The sequence below is a fragment of the Nansenia antarctica genome, assembly GCF_963989245.1.
Source record: "Nansenia antarctica genome assembly, chromosome: 1".
Lineage (NCBI taxonomy): Eukaryota > Metazoa > Chordata > Actinopteri > Argentiniformes > Microstomatidae > Nansenia > Nansenia antarctica.
In genome coordinates this window covers 26,039,587-26,060,208 of record NC_137674.1, presented here as the reverse complement: position 1 = coordinate 26,060,208, position 20,622 = coordinate 26,039,587, and the positions used below count along the sequence as shown (strand labels likewise).

Genomic DNA, 20,622 nt, shown 5'->3' with positions numbered 1-20,622 from the left:
GAAGTTTGAAGGAACGCTGTAAAATCCTGTCTGCTGCCGGCAGCTCCGGTTTCGGAGCAAGACGCGAATCTATCGGCATTAGTCAAATACATGCTCACATCCAGTCATCCGCTCACTGCTCTCCATCAAAAATGGCACATCCATCAATAATATTACATAATAACTGCTGATTAGATTGCTTAGATTGTTTAATACATCAACGGGGGGAAAAGCGAGGAGGGAGGAACTCGCGAGTATCATGCTTCCTCCATTGAACGGAAAGTCCTATCTATTCCATTCAAAGTGTTTAAGCCTTCCCCCTTTCCACTGGTAATAAGGAATTGGCAAGAATAGATCGATATAAATAGATCAACATAAAGCAGCACTATCATGCACAGATCAGCCTTAAAACATGTAACGTTAGATATATAATGGAGCGATGTATTTCTACGGAAAGGCTGACTGACGCGGGGCTCATACAATCAAGCGGACGTTTGTTATAGATACGAGTGCTCCGGTGTCTTGCTGGTAGTCAAATATATGTATTTATATATACAGCATATGGATGTTATGTGCCTGTTACCTGCCGCTTTCAGTTCTAATAGTTTAGATCTCGCAACCAGGGAAACGCCAACATGTATTAAAGGGAGCAAGACGCGAATCTACCGGCATTTGACTGCCGCTGGACTGAGGAACAGCATAGGCACAGGACATCGCCATAATAGCGATTTTTTTTGTTATGCTTGTTGTAAATAAAAGTTCTATGATGCATTGAAATTACATTAAACTAAGATAATACGATGGTTATCATAATTTTCCTAATCTTTATTAATACGTTATTACAGAAACAGTAAGTGACATTTTCCGAGAGCGAAATCTGTTGTGGTATTTAAAGATGGCGGTTAGCGAAGAAATCTATGAACATGGGATGACGATTTCCATTGACCAATCAACGGTGTGCAGCGTCACACGCAGCCTGGCAAAAAGGTACCTTTCGGCCCTGTAGTTCCTGCTCGTGAAGGGTAGCTAAAGAACCGAGCCGAGCCGAGCCGACCGACAAATGGAAAAGCGCCAAAGAAGCAGGCCAGCCCGGGTCGACCCGGGCTGGCCCTGTAGTGGAAAAGCGCCATAAGAAACCTGTTTTCAACAGCTGCTGAGAACCATTGAGACCACCATTAGTGCTAGTGCTATTCCCCCCCCCCTCCCCCCGCATCAACAAAAATGTTACCCGCGCATTGATAATTGCAAAAAAGTGTCACCTTTTTGGGCCATCACCAGTTTGCACCTCTGCACAAGTTAATGTGGAAATGTGGTCTCATCTATAGGGGGTCCCTATAAGATGTCATTGAAGTTTTCTGTTGAAAATACCACTCCGATTTGAATCTAAAGAAATTCTATCATGCCTCTAAACCGCTGTTTCTCGACGGATTGTTTTTTGTCTCGTGCAAATGAGCGGTTTCATTAGGCACACCTTTTCAACTGCTCGTTAACGCAAATATCTAATCAGCCAATCACGTGGCAGCAACCCAATGCACGTAGACATGGCCAAGAGGATCTGCTGAAGTTCAAACCAAGCAGAGATCGTGAGCTTAGAATTATAAGGTTCTATTTCCATATTTGTCAAAATTTAGTTTTTTTTTTACATAATCTGATCCATTAGGTGTTTATTAATGCCCGTGTGGTGTTATTTTTAAAATGTTGACATTTTTGAGTTAGTAATTCATAAAATACAAAGGTTCCATCTCACAAAACATAATGGAATGTACCAACTTTGACGCTCAATATCTCTGAACTGCCCTAAACGGAGATAGAACCTTATGATTCTAAGCTCACGAGATAGCAAAAGTAGTGAGAACGTGAGTTTTTCATAATATGGGACCTTTAAGTGAGATCAAAGGAAACATGTTGTAGTGGAATGGATGTCTTCCATTGTTTATCTTGTCTTCCTCTGTTGGTTACTGTCCCCGGCCCTCAAGAAAGCTCCTGCAGGGATGAGAAAATAGGAACACAAACACTGCAGTTTAATAGATACCCCGACACGACCCCATATTCACCTGAATCACATTAATTGAATTTGGCTTGCAGTTAAATCTCTTTAGGAAAAAACGGTATTTGTACTTGTACTGAACTTCAGATGGATACAAGTTGTTTATCATGATCACAAACATACGTAATCACAGTAGTCAGATTAGGATCCAAGTAGATGTAGTTGTGAGAGTATCCCAATGATGCGCTGTAGGATACCATTTGAACCTGGCCCTCTACATTTCTGTCCCTCTGGGCTTGAAGTGCTATCTGGTACAGCTGGGGATACAAACACAGAGCGTTGTCTGTCACATGGTATACTGAGTCCAGATACAGTCATGTATTCATTATTTGGATGACATCTACTGCCCCCCCAGCACTGCGTCTCCTTAAGACACCTGCTTTTTCCCCTTTACTGTGTCCCCTAAAACTTCTATTGCCCCCCTATATAATAAAAAATAAAAAGTCTAGGTTTAGAAGATAGAGATAGTGATAGAAGTAGATTTTTCCTTCTATCACAGAGACTGCCAATGGCCCCGGGCCTGAGCTGGATTATCCTTCCTGCTACGACTGGTGGATTGATGATTCACTTGCTTAGTCAAATGTATTGATTGTAAGTCGCTTTGGAATAAGGCGTCTGCTAAATGCCAAACATGTAAAATGTAAATCCATGACAGGTGTTACCTCCTGGCCCATGTGGAAGGGAACCATGTGGTCATCCTCAGCATGTAGAAGCAGGACAGGACTGGTCAAAACCTTCAAACTGCATAGACACATAAAGGCAACAAACGCACACACACACATTAACCATATCTAATGTCGTGGATTTAATTGATTCTTATAGATTGAGTAAAACTTATAAAGCACAAGCAGCTTAAATCAATTGTCTCCAAAGAGGCCTTTTATTAAGCAAAGTTACATGAGCGCAGAGAGAAACGAGCAGACCAATAAGCAAGAAGCAAAAGCCAAAAGCCCCCAACGATGGGCGGGACTCATATTTATAGAACTGTCCTTGGTCATGAGGTCACTATTCTTGGGAACCAATCATATTATACAAATCTGTGATTACACAAGTTATGGGCCCTCCTGTCCATAGTCAGAATTATTCACTGCGCCACAGATCTTGGCCCATCCCTTCCAGGAAGGAAATGGGCCTTCCTTGAGTGCTGCTAGATTCGCCAAACTGTAGAGAGACTTACATTTTTCAGTATAAAATGATATAAAACCACAACACTAACATCACCTGAGAGATGTACCATGCCCAGAAACACTTTTCACAAACCCTGAATATATGGCCTAGCGTCACCAAAGTAAAGTTTAATGTATTCATTCATTCAGTGAGATTCTTTCCTCAGTTGTGGCCAGCTGCCTCTGAAGAGTCCAGTTATTATAGATGATTAAACAAACAGACCAAATATGGCTCCAGCATGAAACACATGAAAAAGCCTGCTTGTGCTTCTTGCAGTATATAAGGTATTTGTAGCATTGCCAAGAAGATACTTAAACACTTACTTTCTGTTGTTAGCAAACACTATGTTGTTCATTTCTATGATGTTCCAAAGTAAGCTCTCAAAACCTGGAACAAACAAATACATCTAAAGGGGGGGGGGGTTCAACAATTAGATCAATTCAGGAATGTTTTGAGGTAAATCACATTCAGTTACATTTAAAGGATAAAATGGTTTGAGAAATGAAACCACTCTCAGTTTCCAGAGCTTTTGATTTGATTTGATTTGATTTTTATTAGGAAATTACATAGAATCATTTAAGCATCATGACACTAAGTAATGTCCAGAGGATAGCACTTGAAAGCATTATTTAAAACACTTATTTCCAAAGTGGTCCTCGATGGAAACATAAAGTGAAATAAAACAAAACATCATACAGCATAAAACAGCATAAAAACAGCATAAGAACACAGCATAAAAAACACACATTATAACACACAACATGGAAACATAAAGTGAAACAAAACAACTCGGAATCACCCTCCCTTTCTTAAGGGTGAGCCATTAGTTCTCCCCATAAATAAGACTTCACTTTTGTTTTAAAGATGGCTTTGTTTTGGCTTTGCTTAATATGCAGAGGCAGATGGTTCCATAAAGAAATCCCAGTGTAGAAAAAGGAGCTTCTTGCTGTTTTACTTTTGACAAGAGGAACACTGCATGACATAATACTTCCTCTTGTATTATAATCATGTATACTTCTCTCCATATCTATGTTACAATTCATATATTCAGGGGCCCGGTTATGAACTATATCAAACATATGGTTGAGTTTTAGTTGTTTTACTCAGAGCTATGTATGCAAAGACTGGCCATCCAGACCAGAGATCAAAATGATCATGTTTTAACCAATCCCAGATTGCCCCTTTTAGTATGTGTGTAACAGAGTTGGGAATGTATGTTTAGCTGTGGTGAATGTAGATGAGTTTCGCCGTGCTTTGAGCAGCCCTGGTTGTTGTTGGAGCCCCCCTTTGGAGTTTGGGTGTACTGCAGGTCTGCACGTTCTTTGTCCTTCTCTTGTTGCCGTACTTGCGGTGGTGCGTCAGAACATGGCCGCCACCTCAATGGGTATGTGCGCTATGTAAAATGCTCCTCGTGTTTTGTTGTTTGTATGAAGAATCTTGTAATGTAGGGTGAAGGTGTTGGTGTAGTACTGTGCTGTTTGTTTTTACATGTATTGTGATGATGTGATGTATTGTGATGATGTGAAACAGAACATTTATTGTATGTTGTTTTGAACATGCAGATTCACAAGCAGACCAGAGAAGAATTGTGTTCTATATGTCTTCTCTGCAGGTATGTCGCTCCACATGTTGTTTGTAATTGTTATTTGTAATGTTTGAGGGAAGTTTGTGTTCTTTCTGTGAACAAATTGTCCTGATGTGAAATGTACATAGACGGTGGTGGGAGAACATGGCCGCCACCTCAATGGATTCACAAGCAGACCAGAGAAGAATTGTGTTCTATATGTCTTCTCTGCAGGTCAAATAAACGAATTAAATGAAAGAAGTTTGGCTGTTTGACCATCGTTACACTGGTGCCGTGACACGTCGATCTCAAGATCAGCTGAACGCCGATCTCCGTGGATGCTGCGTGGATGCCAGGTCTTAGTGTGATAGATCAAGTGTGGTCAGAGTATTATAGTAAATGGTCATTCAGTCTGAGGTCTGTGATTATATCAGTTTAAAAAGTGCTTTGATTGTTTTGGTTTTTATGTCCTGCTGTAACTTTATATATTTTTTTAAACATTATTATTATTATTATTTTTTTCATTCAGTAATATTACACAACGCAAGTCTGTACCACTATGGCTCAGAGGCCAGGTTTTAATGATGAGATTTTTGCCAGTCCAGTGTTGCCTATGGGGAGGGGTGCATGGGGGGCATGTCAGAGCAGAGCAGACAGTGCTGTCATAGACATTGACAGTGCTGTCAATAGTAGGGAGGTGGGGTGTTCCCAGTTGTTTACTGACAGTGGTAGAGGCACAGGGTCAGGTCAGGACCCAGGTTGTGCTGCTGTCGGACAGTTTACAGGGGAGGCTCCTCCCACATCCACACCCAGTGTTAATGACACTGAAGCTCTTCATCACCTTTCAGACATGATGGGTCAGCTAGGTGCTCAGATTGGCGAGTCCATTGTAACCAAGTTAATTTCAGCTGGTGTAGTTCACTCAAGTAGTATGAGCAGTGCACACCTCAACTGCACATCGCCTCCAGATCCTGTAACTGATCCTAATGTTGTTAGACAGGAGGTTCCGTGCGTTACTGTGAATGTAACATCAGACAGGGAACCACCAATGTTCCGAGGTGATAGTTCTGATAAGTGTTCAGTCCAGGACTGGATTGACATGTCTAAAGCTTATCTGAGAAAGCAGAAATGTCCAATGCATGAACAGGCTGAGGAGATACTGGCAAGGCTGATGGGTAAGGCAAAGGATGTTGTGAGGGTTGGTTTGCGAAGCGATCAGACACTTGATGTGAAGCAGAACCCTGATCTCATCTATGATATCCTTCTCAAGTACTTCAGTGATGTGTCATCATGCCTCCCGTTGTCAGATTTCTATGCCACTCTACCCAGACCCAATGAGAACCCTGTAGACTACTGGTTGAGGATCAACAAAGCAGCTGATGTAGCTGGTGAGGGCCTTCGCAGACAAGGTAGGAGGATGGAGAACGTGGGTGAAGAGGTAGCACGGATGTTTGTCAGGCATTGCCCGGACTCTGGACTATCCCGTATTCTGGAATGCAAGGCTATTGAGGAGTGGAGCTCACGAGACATACAGTTGAAGATTGATAATTATCAGAGAGAGCTGAGAGCCTCTGGCAGGACCGGTAGTTCTGTGCCATTGAAGAGCCATGCCACCGCCCTCCACACTGTGCAGTCTCATCCAGAGCCTTCGATTCAGTCTGTGTCTGAGCAGTGTTCCACCCAGTACCCCCCTGCTCCTGCCCATAGTCCAGTGTACCACACACAGTGTCCGCCTTCTACCCTCATTCCTTCCCAGGGCCATGCTTTAGGCCAGCTTCCGTACCACTCCTCCGCGACTGCTGTGGCCCAGAACACTCAGCAATCTGAAGACAGGATTCTTGCTCGCATTATGGAGAGGCTGGAGCAGATGATGGGGAAAGTGCAGCAGCGTGACAGTGCTCCTCGTGGCGGAAGATACCAGGGTGGCGCCCGTGAGAAGGCCTGCCGAGTCTGTGATGACAGTAGACACACTACCATCTCACACTGCATGTCAGAGAGGCTGTGCTTTGTCTGTTTAGCCCCAGGTCACACAAAAGTTGAGTGTCCCACCAGGTCGTCCCGAGCACCTCAGCCTCAGGGAAACTAGGTGGCCTGTATTCAGAGGGAGAAAGTATAGGTCGCCAAGTAAACTCCCATTGTGAGGACGAATCTAGTGCTGAGACAGTGTATATAGCTCTCAAAAGCTCAAGTGATAACTCTGAAGATATTGTTTATCAGAATACGCATACAATTAGTGGTAGTGACAGCCTTTTCTACACACCTGTGACAGTTGGTAATACAGTGACTCTAAATGCTATGCTAGACAGTGGGTCTATGGCTTGTACAATGAGTAAGACGGCAGAGGGAAAGCTTAGAGAGGTTGGAGTTGCTACAGAGCATAACCAGTTCAGTTCAAATGTGGTGCTTGTTGGCTGTGGTGGTCGCCGTGTCAAGCCTGAGTCAGCTTTCAACGTGGAAATGGAGGTGTATGGCTGTAGGATTATGGTTCCCACTCTGGTAGTTGAAGGCCAGCATGATGAGTTGATACTAGGCACCAATGTTATTAAATATATCCTCCGGCAGTATAAGCAATGTGATGGCTACTGGAAGGCTGTGTCTACGCCCTGTCCTGCTGGCGATCCAGAATCTGAACAGTTTCTCTCGATGCTCGCTGGTCTGAACCGTTGGCGAGGTGACGTCATACCTGACAAGATAGGCACAGTCAGGTGCAACTCAGCCGTGTGTCTTGAGCCTGGTCGGGAGTACCTGATGTGGGGCAAGCTACCCAAGTCCACTATTGTGTCTCCTGGTAGCGCTGTGATGACAGAGCCCACATCGTGTCGCTCAGCTCCAAGAGGGGTTCTGGTGGCCAGAGTTGTTACTCCTTTGTGGGGAGACGGATGGGTTCCATTGAAGCTGATCAACTCGTCCGACAGGCCCGTCTTGGTAAGACGCAATGCTAAATTGGCCGACGTCTTCTCCTGCATTGCGCTCGAGGACATGGATGAGACCGGACCTGCTGAGGTCCCACTACTCAGTTGCTGTCAAGTAACCCCGTCCAGTGAAAATGCGGCCCGCACTGTTGATGAGGAACTGAAGTACATGGGATTGAGTGGGCTCGACATACACTCCTGTGACGTGTCTGAACAGTGTAGAAGCAAGATGGCTGACCTGGTTGTGCGCTACAAGGACATCTTCTCACGCCATCACCTGGATTGTGGAGAGGCAAAGGGCTTCATACATCGCATTCACCTCTCAGATCACAGGCCATTCCGGCTCCCATTCAGACGAGTGCCCCCCAGTCAGTATCAGAAGTTGCGCCAAGTACTGAGTGAGATGGAGGAGAAAGATATAATCAGGAAGTCAACCAGTGAATATGCATCTCCGTTGGTTCTTGTATGGAAAAAGAACGGAGATCTCCGTATCTGTACAGACTTTCGCTGGCTGAACAAGAGGACCCTGAAGGATGCTCACCCTCTCCCTCACCAGGCCGACTGCTTAGCTGCACTTGGAGGTAACTCCTTGTTTAGTACTATGGATCTAACCTCAGGGTTTTATAACATGCCACTACACGAGGATGACAGAAAGTACTCTGCCTTTACAACACCTATGGGCTTGTATGAGTATAATCGCCTCCCGCAGGGCCTCTGTAATAGTCCTGGGAGCTTCATGCGTATGATGACTAGCATTTTCGGAGACCAGAACTATCTGAGCTTACTGGTTTATCTGGATGATTTATTGGTGTACGCCCCTGATGAGAGGACAGCTCTGGAACGCTTGGAGATGGTGTTCAGTAGACTGCGTGGTCATAACCTGAAATTGGCCCCCAAGAAGTGTTTTTTTCTCCGGAAATCCGTCAAATTCCTCGGCCACATAATTAATGACAACGGTGTGTTGACTGATCCCAGCAAAGTTGAGAGCATCGCAAAGATGACAAGTGCTGACCTGATGGAAGCGGACGGTGTAACCCCCTCACAGAAACGAATCAGATCTTTCTTGGGGATGATCAATTATTACCAGCACTTTGTGCCTAGCTTCTCCGCTATTGCAAAGCCTCTCTTCTCTCTGTTGACGGGCCAGAAGAGAAAAGGGAAGGTGAAACAGTCCAAACAAAGGTCACAAAGCAGGAAGTTGAAGGTTACTGACTGGACCCCCGAAACGGAGCAGGCTTTCCAGAAGCTGAAAACGGCGCTGGTTGAGACGGCTGTCCTGGCTCACCCTGATTTCAGCCGTCCCTTCATGCTGTCAACGGACGCGTCCCTTGATGGCATCGGTGCTGTCCTGTCGCAGATCCAAGAGGGTGAAGACCGAGCGAGGCCAATCGCATTCGCCAGCAAGTCCCTCTCTCAGTCTCAGAGAAACTACCCAGCCCATCGGTTGGAATTCCTAGCCTTGAAGTGGAGTGTCTGTGACAAGTTTAGCCATTGGTTGAAGGGGCATGATTTCACTGTTTGGACGGACAATAATCCATTGACTCATATCATGACGAAGCCCAAGCTGGACTGCTGCGAGCAACGATGGGTGGCTAAGTTAGCGAGCTATAACTTCGACATCAAGTACGTGCCAGGCCCACAGAATGTTGTCGCTGATGCCTTGAGTCGTGTGCCTTTCGTCAAGCAGAGAGTCAGTCACAGATTACTTGAAGAGCCCTACAAGAATCTCCTCTCCGAAGTCCAGGATGTGTCGAGTGCTTCTGTACAGGACGCCTTCCGGTCGTCCAATGATAGTGGTGACACTCCACGCCAGGCAGAGAGTTACGCTCAAAGTGTCCCATCACCTCTGCATGTCCACGCTCAGTCTATGGAGATGGATGAAGTGTCTGTTGTTCTACAGTCATATGACGATCTGTGGGAGGTCGGAGCAAGAACGCGTGCTGTAGCAGTCTTGCACCATTTGCCTCAGTTAGTCCCAGGTGGTCAGGACTCACTTCCTGCTTACAGTGAGAAGGAACTCCGGGATGAACAGCTCAGAGACAGAACTCTCTCTCGAGTCTTGTACTATGTGGAGAGACATCGGAGACCCTCCAGGAGAGAGAGAGATAAGGAATCAGTCACAGTCATGAGGTACCTGAAGCACTGGGAGAAACTTGTTGTGAGCAATGGGATACTCTACAGAGTCTCGAGGGATCAAGTCGTGAAGTCAAAACGCCGCCAGTATGTGGTTCCTGAGTCTAAGAAAGTTGAAGTTCTGAGAGGTGTTCATGACCATGCTGGCCATCAAGGTCAGTTCAGGAGTCTTGGCTTGGCCAGACAGAGGTTCTTCTGGCTCAACCTCGACAGAGACGTAAGAGACTACGTCCGTAACTGCCAGCGGTGTATTGTCAGTAAGACTGTTGAACCTGCTGCGAGGGCGCCTTTGCAGAGTATCACATCAACCAGGCCACTTCAGCTGGTTTGCATTGATTTCTGGTCAGCGGAGGACTCAAGGAACAAGTCAGTTGATGTGTTAGTTGTTACTGACCATTTTACAAGAATGGCCCAGGCATTCCCCTGCAAAGATCAGTCAGCCAAACAGGTGGCGAGAGTTCTATGGGACAAGTTCTTCTGCGTCTTTGGGTTCCCAGAACGTATCCACAGCGACCAGGGAGCTAGCTTCGAGAGTCAACTAGTGAGTGAGCTGCTCAGAGTCTCCGGTGTCAGAAAGTCGCACACAACCCCGTATCACCCGATGGGTAACGGTAGTGTGGAACGTTTCAATAGAACTCTCGGTAACATGATCCGAGCGCTTGAACCAGAGGCAAAAATCAACTGGCCGAGGCGTTTGCAAACTCTGACGTTCATGTACAATAGCACAGCGCATGAGTCAACTGGCTATGCACCTTTCTATCTGATGTTTGGGCGTACTCCTCGTCTCCCTGTCGATATACTCTTCCGGACAGTCCTGAATGATCCAGCTGTGGTCAGCTACGACAAGTATGTGATGTCTCTCACGAAGGATCTGAGAGAAGCTATGGTCATAGCCCAGGAACATGTCATAAAAGAACAGCACCGTCACACAGAGCTCTACAACAGACGAGTAAAAGGGCCCACCATTGACGTCGGAGACCGTGTGCTGTTGGCGAACAAGAGAGAGAGAGGAAAGAGAAAGGTGGCTGATCGTTGGGAGTCTACTGTATACACTGTGGTGGATAGGAACTCTGAGACTCACACATATAGGATACAAGACACTGTCACTGGACGAGAGAAGGTAGTCCACCGTAATCTATTGTTGTTGGTGAACTTTCTGCCGGTGTATGATACGAGTGTGATCTCTGACCCAGTTTCATCCCTGTCTGCTGTTCATACATCAAATGAGCCAAGTGATATGTCCGTGTCGGAAGTGGAACAGGATTCCTTGCCTGGGGAAGTGAGTAGAGGAACCGCGTTCGAGTCGGAGAGAGTGGATTCCTGTCCTGGGAGTGAGGGAGGGGAGGTTGAAGACATGGAGTATGGGGGAAGAGCTGTTCGGGAGAGGGATGTTCCCTTGACTGTTCCAGAGCCCAAGGATCCCAAGGGAAGAACCCTGGAGTGGGTCACCCAGTTACCATTCCCTGACCACTCACGGACAGAGGCTACTAACACTGTAGTGTCTTCAGTCTCGTTTGCCCCTCAGAGGGTTCCCGAGCAGATGGCTGAGGAGCAAATGGTAGATCAGTCCATTAACTCTGATTCTAGATTTGTGGTTAGCGCTGATGATTGTACTGATGTTTCTGGTAACACAAATCAGACAGATGATGCTAGTGACACACAGCGTACTGACACTTTAGCTTCTGTCACACAGTGTGAACATCCTAGTACAGTCACACAGGTCAAGTCCAAGTTTGGTCGCCTTATCAAACCGGTTGACAGATTGATATATACTATGTCAGGACAAGACATTATTCAAGACACTAAGTCAAACATTCGAGCTGTTTGCAGGTCAGTGTTCCAGGCTTCCCACAGTTAGATAAGCCGAAGCTCAGTTCAGTGCATGTATACACTGTGCACACTGACATCCTATGACATATAGGTTTGTTCGTTATTCTGATTGTTTCATAAGAGGTTGTGGCCTCTTGAAGGCTAGTAATACACAGTGAAAATAGGGTCTTGTGGGGTGTAGAACGCATCCTACCGCCAGTAGTTGGTTGGAGAGGTAGTTTACCTCTCTTTCCACTTCATCCTTATAGGATACTTTTCAAGTTGGCTGTCCTGTCCTTTGGCGGCCCTATGTAATAGTGTAAAAAGTAAAAAGTAGTATTTAAATGTATAGTTGCTGCTCAAGGTTGGCGAAATTCAGGGGAGGTGGGTGTAACAGAGTTGGGAATGTATGTTTAGCTGTGGTGAATGTAGATGAGTTTCGCCGTGCTTTGAGCAGCCCTGGTTGTTGTTGGAGCCCCCCTTTGGAGTTTGGGTGTACTGCAGGTCTGCACGTTCTTTGTCCTTCTCTTGTTGCCGTACTTGCGGTGGTGCGTCAGAACATGGCCGCCACCTCAATGGGTATGTGCGCTATGTAAAATGCTCCTCGTGTTTTGTTGTTTGTATGAAGAATCTTGTAATGTAGGGTGAAGGTGTTGGTGTAGTACTGTGCTGTTTGTTTTTACATGTATTGTGATGATGTGATGTATTGTGATGATGTGAAACAGAACATTTATTGTATGTTGTTTTGAACATGCAGATTCACAAGCAGACCAGAGAAGAATTGTGTTCTATATGTCTTCTCTGCAGGTATGTCGCTCCACATGTTGTTTGTAATTGTTATTTGTAATGTTTGAGGGAAGTTTGTGTTCTTTCTGTGAACAAATTGTCCTGATGTGAAATGTACATAGACGGTGGTGGGAGAACATGGCCGCCACCTCAATGGATTCACAAGCAGACCAGAGAAGAATTGTGTTCTATATGTCTTCTCTGCAGGTCAAATAAACGAATTAAATGAAAGAAGTTTGGCTGTTTGACCATCGTTACATGTGCAATATGATTAACTTCAGTTCCTCCCGCAACCCTTACACTGTACACTCTATATACTCTATAGTTTTTATTCTATTTAAATTATTATTTGATCACATGAAAACAAAACATACAAAAGCATTGAAAAACATTGATGTCTGTGTTTTCAACATAACAACGCCAATATAAGGAGGCCGGATGCTAAGACATTCTTTTGACAGAACAAAGGGAAATTGAGACATCTGTGGGTTGCACAGTGCAATAACAAAGTGGATTGGTACACAGTACACACACCCAGGCCACAGAGCAGGCATGTTGATATGTCTTACCAGGGTTCCTACACGTTTCAACAAGTCAAATTTAAGACCTTTTTAGACCTTTTTTAGACCTCTTTGAATAGCATTTTAGACCTATTCGCCACACCATATGATAGCTTTTTGTCATCCTTGAGGTAATGAAATTAGGGATTTCGCTGCCATACAAACAAAAAAGGAAGCGAATTGGCATTTTTTTGGTTCCAGCTTGATTAATTTCCAGGTAAATAGATGTGGTCGGACTGATTTCCTTGTAGGATCCCATTTTTATGACCTAGCACCTAATTTTTAGACCGAATAACTGGAATTTGAGACCTTTTTTAGGCCTTATAGATTGGAATGCTGGACTTAAGACCAGCGCGGGAACCCTGTCTTACCTTAAAGAAGGGGTGGCTGGCCGCTTCCTCTCCAATATCTGTGTATGGAGCCTCAAGAATGACAGCATCAACACCAGACCCTGACATTAAAAACAACACGACACAACTGTTTACCATACAGATTGGTCAGATGATAATTGTGACAATTGTGACAGAAATGATTATTATTATTATTATTTTTATTATTATTATTAATCCTTTATTTAACCAGGGTAGTCATATTGAGAAGGTAGCCTCCTTTTTAAATGAGCCCTGGCCAAGAAAAGCAGCACTTAATTAAAAAGACACCACATACAGTATAAAAACATACAATATACAACATAAAATAACAACAGAAACAGTGAGCAGATACCCTAACCACATAGATAACCTATAAGCACATTTGCATGTATGATTCAAAGTCTCTGTAACACACAGTTTAAAGACAGAGAGTGGAATGAACATGTTAAGTTTAAACTTTTTCTGAAGTACATTCTACGCTGAAGGAGCATTGAATGTGGTTTTACTAAATTCAGATCTAACATTTGGCACATTAAAGAGAATTCTGTTATTAGACCTGAGGTTATATATACTGTTTACTGCCATTGAAAAAACTGATAAGTAAGAGTAAGTAAAATTGAATAGTAGGGATAAATAACTTGCTACGTATTGAACAGTAGGGGGCGTTAAAGACAAACCCATGAACAATTACCTTCTCCTAACAAGCAAACAAGTATTTGCTGCATAATACAGTGTAGAATCGTCTGAGCACATTTGTATACTTGCTTTTCACAAAACAGATGGCAGATCATTTGTAAAGATGGAATACAGGAGTGGTCCAAGACAGCTAACCTGCACCAGGCCACAGTCTAGCCTTTTACAAGGCTTATGCTCAAACTCTTGCACAGGGATGGTGTTTTATCCATCATTTAGTTTGTGAAAAAACAGTATTACAGTAAAAGACCCACAAAAATATACTAACTCACCTTGCGCCTGAGCTTTCAGAGCAGCATTGGTTGCCACCCTGCAGAGAGATTTTACAAATTAGAATGTTGAGTCTATCATGGGACGGCTGTGGCGCAGGAGGTAGAGCCGGCGTCTAATGATCGCAAGGTTGGCAGATCGGCGGTTCGAGCCCCGACTGGCCACATGTCGAAGTGTCCTTGGGCAAGACACTGAACCCCAAATTGCTCCCAATGAGCGGGCCGGTGCCTTGCATGGTAGCTTGCCGCCATTGGTGTGTGAATGGGTGAATGATAGGGCTTTCACACAGGCAAAGATCCGTGCCGATTCGCGTTCGCGTTCGGAGGCTAGCATCTAGTCTTGTTCAGTAGCAGCAACAGAGACATTTCAGCACACCATTGAAATGTTCTTTTCTGATACTGTATATCATTTAATTCGTCTACTGTAGCCTGTAGGTAGTGGGACAAACTGAATGGTTATTGCAATATTGTCAGTATCATGACACACATCTCTTCCATTAACATGTGCCTTTTTTGCCTACTATAAGAGCAGCCTCGGGGGTCAAATTACCATAGTCTTTACAATGGAAAGCTGCTATTTACACACAACGACCACTAGCTGGCCAGCTTGTAAATTAGCCTACACTCCTACACAGAAAAATATCTTTATACTAGCTTATCCTGATGTAATTTTGAAAATGTAAGGATACTGGGTGGTAGAATGCACACATCTAGGAAAAGTCATGAAAGGAGGGTCCTGAAATTTGATCGAGTGCAAAGATATAACACATTTTCTACTCACAGATCAGGTCACATGACCCCTCACGGCTGTTCTAGTGTTAAAGACTAGAGAATGAGGCACTCACCCAGTCCCCAGAGAGTGACCCCACAGACAGACCAGACTCCTGCTGCTCCAGGCCTTTACCCACTTGTACAGGTAGAGGGCGTCAGACGTCATCCCGGCCTCACTGGGCTCCCCAGTAGAATCTCCATAACCTACGGGAAATTAATTAAATAGACCTAAGATTCATGACATCATCATATTCTACTCCACTATTATTACAATCTGATTGGGTAGTGGTGGCCTAGTGGATAGTGAGTTGAACTGGTGATCAGGAGGTCATGACTTCAAATCCCACCTGGGAACTCCACTAGTGTGCCCTTGAGTAAGACCTGGGAACACCACCACTGGTGTGCCCTTGAATAAGACCTGGGAACACCACCACTAGTGTGCCCTTGAGTAAGACCTGGGAACACCACCACTGGTGTGCCCTTGAATAAGACTTGGGAACACCACCACTGGTGTGCCCTTGAATAAGACCTGGGAACACCACCACTAGTGTGCCCTTGAATAAGACCTGGGAACACCACCACTAGTGTGCCCTTGAGTAAGACCTGGGAACACCACCACTAGTGTGCCCTTGAATAAGACCTGGGAACACCACCACTAGTGTGCCCTTGAATAAGACCTGGGAACACCACCACTAGTGTACCCTTGAATAAGACCTGGGAACACCACCACTAGTGTGCCCTTGAATAAGACCTGGGAACACCACCACTAGTGTGCCCTTGAGTAAGACCTGGGAACACCACCACTAGTGTGTCCTTGAGTAAGACCTGGGAACACCACCACTAGTGTGCCCTTGAATAAGACATGGGAACACCACCACTAGTGTGCCCTTGAGTAAGACCTGGGAACACCACCACTGGTGTGCCCTTGAATAAGACCTGGGAACACCACCACTAGTGTGCCCTTGAGTAAGACCTGGGAACACCACCACTAGTGTGCCCTTGAATAAGACCTGGGAACACCACCACTAGTGTGCCCTTGAATAAGACCTGGGAACACCACCACTAGTGTACCCTTGAATAAGACCTGGGAACACCACCACTAGCGTGCCCTTGAATAAGACCTGGGAACACCACCACTAGTGTGCCCTTGAGTAAGACCTGGGAACACCACCACTAGTGTGCCCTTGAATAAGACCTGGGAACACCACCACTAGTGTGCCCTTGAATAAGACCTGGGAACACCTCCACTAGTGTGCCCTTGAGTAAGACCTGGGAACACCACCACTAGTGTGTCCTTGAATAAGGGACTCCGCCCTAAATTACTAAATTTCTGTAAAGACTACTGTTCCTGTAATCTCTAATTGTAAGTTGCTTTGGATAAAAGTGTCTGCTAAATGGTTAAAATGTAATGATTTTTTAATGTCTATGTAATAGTGAAGGGCAATATTGATGGGCTTTTTCCCCTTTACTGTGTCCCCTAAAACCTCTATTGCCCCCCTTGTACTGTTTCTCTGTTTCTCCAGTGTCTATATAATTAAAACAATTATTTTTTAAAAAGTCTAGGTTTAGAAGATGGTGATAGAAATTGATTTTTCCTTCTATCACAGAGACTGCCAATGGCCCCGGGCCTGAGCTGGATTATTCTTCCTGCTACGACTGGTGGATTGATGATTCACTTGCTTAGTCAAATGTATCGAGTGTAAGTCGCTTTGGAATAAGGTGTCTGCTAAATGCCAAAAATGTAAATGTAAATGTAATGATGACATAAGGGTAATAGGTGTATGTAGCTGAGGAATATAATGATGATGCAGAATCGTTTTTGTATAATAAGATGAGAAGAAGATACAGTATTTGGATATTTTAGAGAGTGCTCACTGTTCTGTCTGCACACAGGATTAGCAGTGATGCCTCTGAGTGTTCGATTGTTCTGCTATCGTGGTGTTATGCCTGAGTGATGATATCTGTGATGTGTCGCTCTGTCCTGTCAGTTAATATGAAGTAAAGCCACATTGAGGTTTATGCTGTGATTGTGTTGTGTGTTTCGTGAGCTTAGAATGATAAGGTTCTATCTCCATTTAGGGTAGTTCAGAGATATTGAGCGTCAATGTTTTTACATTCCATTATGTTTTGTGAGATGGAACCTTTGTATTTTATTAATTACTAACTAAAAAATGTCAACATTTTAAAAATAACACCACACAGGCATTAATAAACACCGAATGAATCAGATGATGTAAAAAACTCAATGTTGACCAAAAATGGAGATAGAACCTTATAATTCTAACGTCACGGTTTATTATTACAAACACAATACTCACCTCTGTAGTCTAGAGACAGCACATGATACCCTGCGGCACTCAGGACCTACAACACACAAGCTGTTGGTTTGGAAAGGTCACACATTTCATACACAAAATTAATTATTGGGAATTATTTTATATTATATTATATAATCATATTTTATATTATTATATATTTGAATGCAATGTACCTTCACAAGTTTGACTCTGTGACTTAGTGCCCTTTGAAAACAATCAGATTTTCAGTTTTAGGATTAGAACACACGTTGAAACAAAATCTGAATTAGTTCTTCTAATTCTAAGAACACAAGAATGTATCATTGGCACAAACAAAGGTACGTCACTGATCATGTAATACCTACTGGACTCCATTAGTCTATACAAGGGTCTCTATCCTCCAAACACTATTCCCACCTGGTTCCCACGTTGCCATGGAGATAGATAATAACAGGGTGGCCATCTCCCAAAGTCTCACTGTACCACTCCACGCCTCTCCCTTGGGCTTCTTGCCATTGGCTGTCAGGAACTGTATGCCTACGAGACACAAACACAGAGACACAAACAAATACTGTAGTGTGTAAGTAAGTAAGTAAGTAAAGCTTTATTTATATAGCGCCTTTCATACATACATAATATAAGATACATACATAATAAGAACATAAGGTGAATATAAAAACATATATAAAAACATATACAAGCATTGAATGAATATAAAAGCAGGGGAAAACAGTAAAAAGAAAAGGTAAAGATAAAGATAAAATACAATAAAAATAAATTTCAATGAAACAATGTACAACCTCTGCCTTAAGTGTGATGGGGAATGGGGACAGAGGGCAAGCATAATGACAACAGACTCACCATACTCCTACTGAGATGCCCTCTTCTGGAGTGAGGTAGAAGTTACATGTGTGGTTCAGGGCCAGCTGTGCAGGGTCGCTGAGGTCCGTAAAGAGTGGAATCCTTACTGCAGCCATGACAACAAAGGCACAAACAGCTCCCTAGTTCAGTTTAACATGCCTGATAATTCTACACAACAATATACGGTAGGCCTAGTTGCATATGAACTCTTTATTGTATTCTGTACTGTAATGTGTTTTCCTAACAAGCAACTTACCATGCATGCATTTAATTATTAGAAACATATTGATCAAGATTCAATTTATTAGAGTCAGGCTGAAATGTTAGCCTACACTTACACAAGTGGGAATAAACGGCATAGCCTAGTGTCCATGGGAACAGGTAGAGGACCACAGGCACAGAGATGTAAACGACGCACAGCAACACAGCTGCCTTCTTCATTCTTGGCATCCACCGACATCTTATTAAAGAATATCACAACATGATCTTGTGAATTCAGACTGTTACTGTATGAGGGGGGAATATGATTATGCAGTTGAGAAAGGTCTGCGCAAACTACAGTACATCCACATTGGAGAGGCCTAACAATAGGCCGATAATACATAGTTACAATACATTTCTGATTTACCATAGTTTCCTATAATGTCTTATTTATTTGATAAAATAAAACATATTTTCGGACATGTTAAGTAAATAGTGTTTTTTGTTTTGTTTAGTCTTTTGTTGTTTTTGTTTTGTTTTTTCTTGTTTTTGTTTTGTTTTTTGTTGTTATAACTATTTCTTTTTTCACATGTTCGAAATAAAGCTTTCATTCATTCATTCATTCATTCATTCATTCATTCATAACAACCGATAGGCTTACAACTGTTGCATATGACAACACTGTCACAACAAGTGCAGTATGTAGGGCAAAGTGTAGGGCAATAATAGCTACCGTAAAACTGTATTGAGAAGCTGTACTCACAGGTGCTGGTCTCTTGAAATCATTTTCAATTTGCTTTGTGACTTCTCCTCTTCAGATCTGTCTGCCCTGCTGCTGTCCAAGGTCTTGAATTCTCTTTTTCTCATTCTGAAGTGTAGACTGATTGCAAATACTTTGTGTGTGGTGTATTTCCTGAGGACATGACAGTTTGTGCAATACAGGAAGTGAAATAGGAGGTGAAAGGCCAATGTTCAAAACTACTCTGCTCTGATTGGCTCATAATTACTTTTTGAAGTGAAAGCATGATAATGATAATACTGTATATTAATATCACGTAGCCTATCATCTTCTGTACATTTGTCTGAATGGTTCAGGTTGTTTAACACAATGTTAAGTCTTTTCAGACACAATCATCACTTGGATGAAGGATAGTATCCTATACACTGTTATTCTTATGCTAAAATCGACTGTAAATCCAGATTTTAAAGTTGATATTCTTCCCCGTGGAGCATGCCCCCATAACCTGTGCCCCACCCAAAATTTTTAGCACCAGCCGCCTCTGAAGGATACAATGAAAAATATAGCCTCGAACAGCCATTCCCAGGGTCTTCTCTGGCACAATATCACACCACATTTTCCCAATGTTTTAACAGACTTTTAACATATTTTCCCTACAAAGCCATTTTGCGGATAGGCATTCAATTTGGCATACATGACGATTATGGGCAGACATCTTTCCATGTTTCATTAGATTAGCTAAAAAAAAATATCTTGGCCGCTAAACCATAAACTCTCAATAGCGCTATCCTGTGGACTAAAACCATAGAGGTTAGTTCACCTCATACACCTTTTCTCTATTGATAGGAAGTGGAACATAACTCATTGCATCCTCTCGTCCGTCCTCTACTCACTTTTGAGAAAAGGCTAATCTATACCAATAGATGTGCGATGTCTGAATTCTCGGTCATACGGGGCCTTTTTAATTGGGGGGGGTCCCCTGAGAAAATCTAACTAACCTCTATGATTTGATTAATAAGACACACATATTTGTATTGAGAGTTTAGACAAACATTGTTTGTGTATCAATTAGAGCCTATTTTAGGCGATTTAGGAAAACATGTGGACATCCTTATTATGAGTTGGCATAGGATGTAACGGGTCAGATGGGAACAGCCTCTGCGTCTCCCCGTCCCCGCCTCTTCCTCTATCAGGAGCTTTTCAAAATCCGCAAGGCGAGATGTGAGGAGGACACACAAAGCAGACAGTTACTGATCGCAAATCGTTGAACACCGCCTGGGCTATAATATAATATAGGTTTTACAAGGCAGACTGGAAGTGAGTCCAATCATCAAGTTTCGGAACCGGTAATTTTGAAAAGAATCACGAACTATTTTGTTAGAGAAAGAATGTTGTAAAACTTTCACCAGTCGAGGAGGGTATCCCCAAGATCAACATCTGTCCAGTCAGAGGAGTCGGGTGAG

At 43.5% G+C, this 20,622-nt stretch overlaps 1 protein-coding gene across 1 annotated transcript; it reads right to left on the bottom strand.

The window, feature by feature from the left end:
* Positions 1-1,212: 1,212 nt before the first annotated feature.
* On the bottom strand, positions 1,213-19,319 carry LOC308158788 (lysophosphatidylserine lipase ABHD12-like). The gene is made up of 13 exons (XM_080532489.1): positions 19,184-19,319; positions 18,558-18,679; positions 18,220-18,325; positions 17,776-17,895; positions 17,553-17,583; positions 17,380-17,425; positions 15,136-15,265; positions 14,294-14,331; positions 13,329-13,408; positions 3,517-3,599; positions 2,689-2,767; positions 2,150-2,283; positions 1,213-1,962 (listed from the first exon to the last, which is right to left on the bottom strand). Exons 1-13 carry the CDS (start codon positions 19,285-19,287, stop codon positions 1,935-1,937), a joined length of 1,101 nt encoding a protein of 366 aa, XP_080388615.1. The 5' UTR covers positions 19,288-19,319; the 3' UTR covers positions 1,213-1,934.
* Between the last annotated feature and the right edge of the window lie 1,303 nt (positions 19,320-20,622).

What these genes read in the sequence shown, in the direction of transcription:
- LOC308158788 (XM_080532489.1), bottom strand. Translation starts at nt 19,287, where the DNA reads ATGAGAAAAAGAGAATTCAAGACCTTGGACAGCAGCAGGGCAGACAGA. An exon ending in ACAGAGTCAAACTTGTGAAG is followed by an intron (nt 17,426 to 17,552) that starts GTACATTGCATT and finishes TGTGTGTTGTAG; the next exon opens with GTCCTGAGTGCCGCAGGGTA. An exon ending in CCTTCCACATGGGCCAGGAG is followed by an intron (nt 2,284 to 2,688) that starts GTAACACCTGTC and finishes TTGTATCCCCAG; the next exon opens with CTGTACCAGATAGCACTTCA.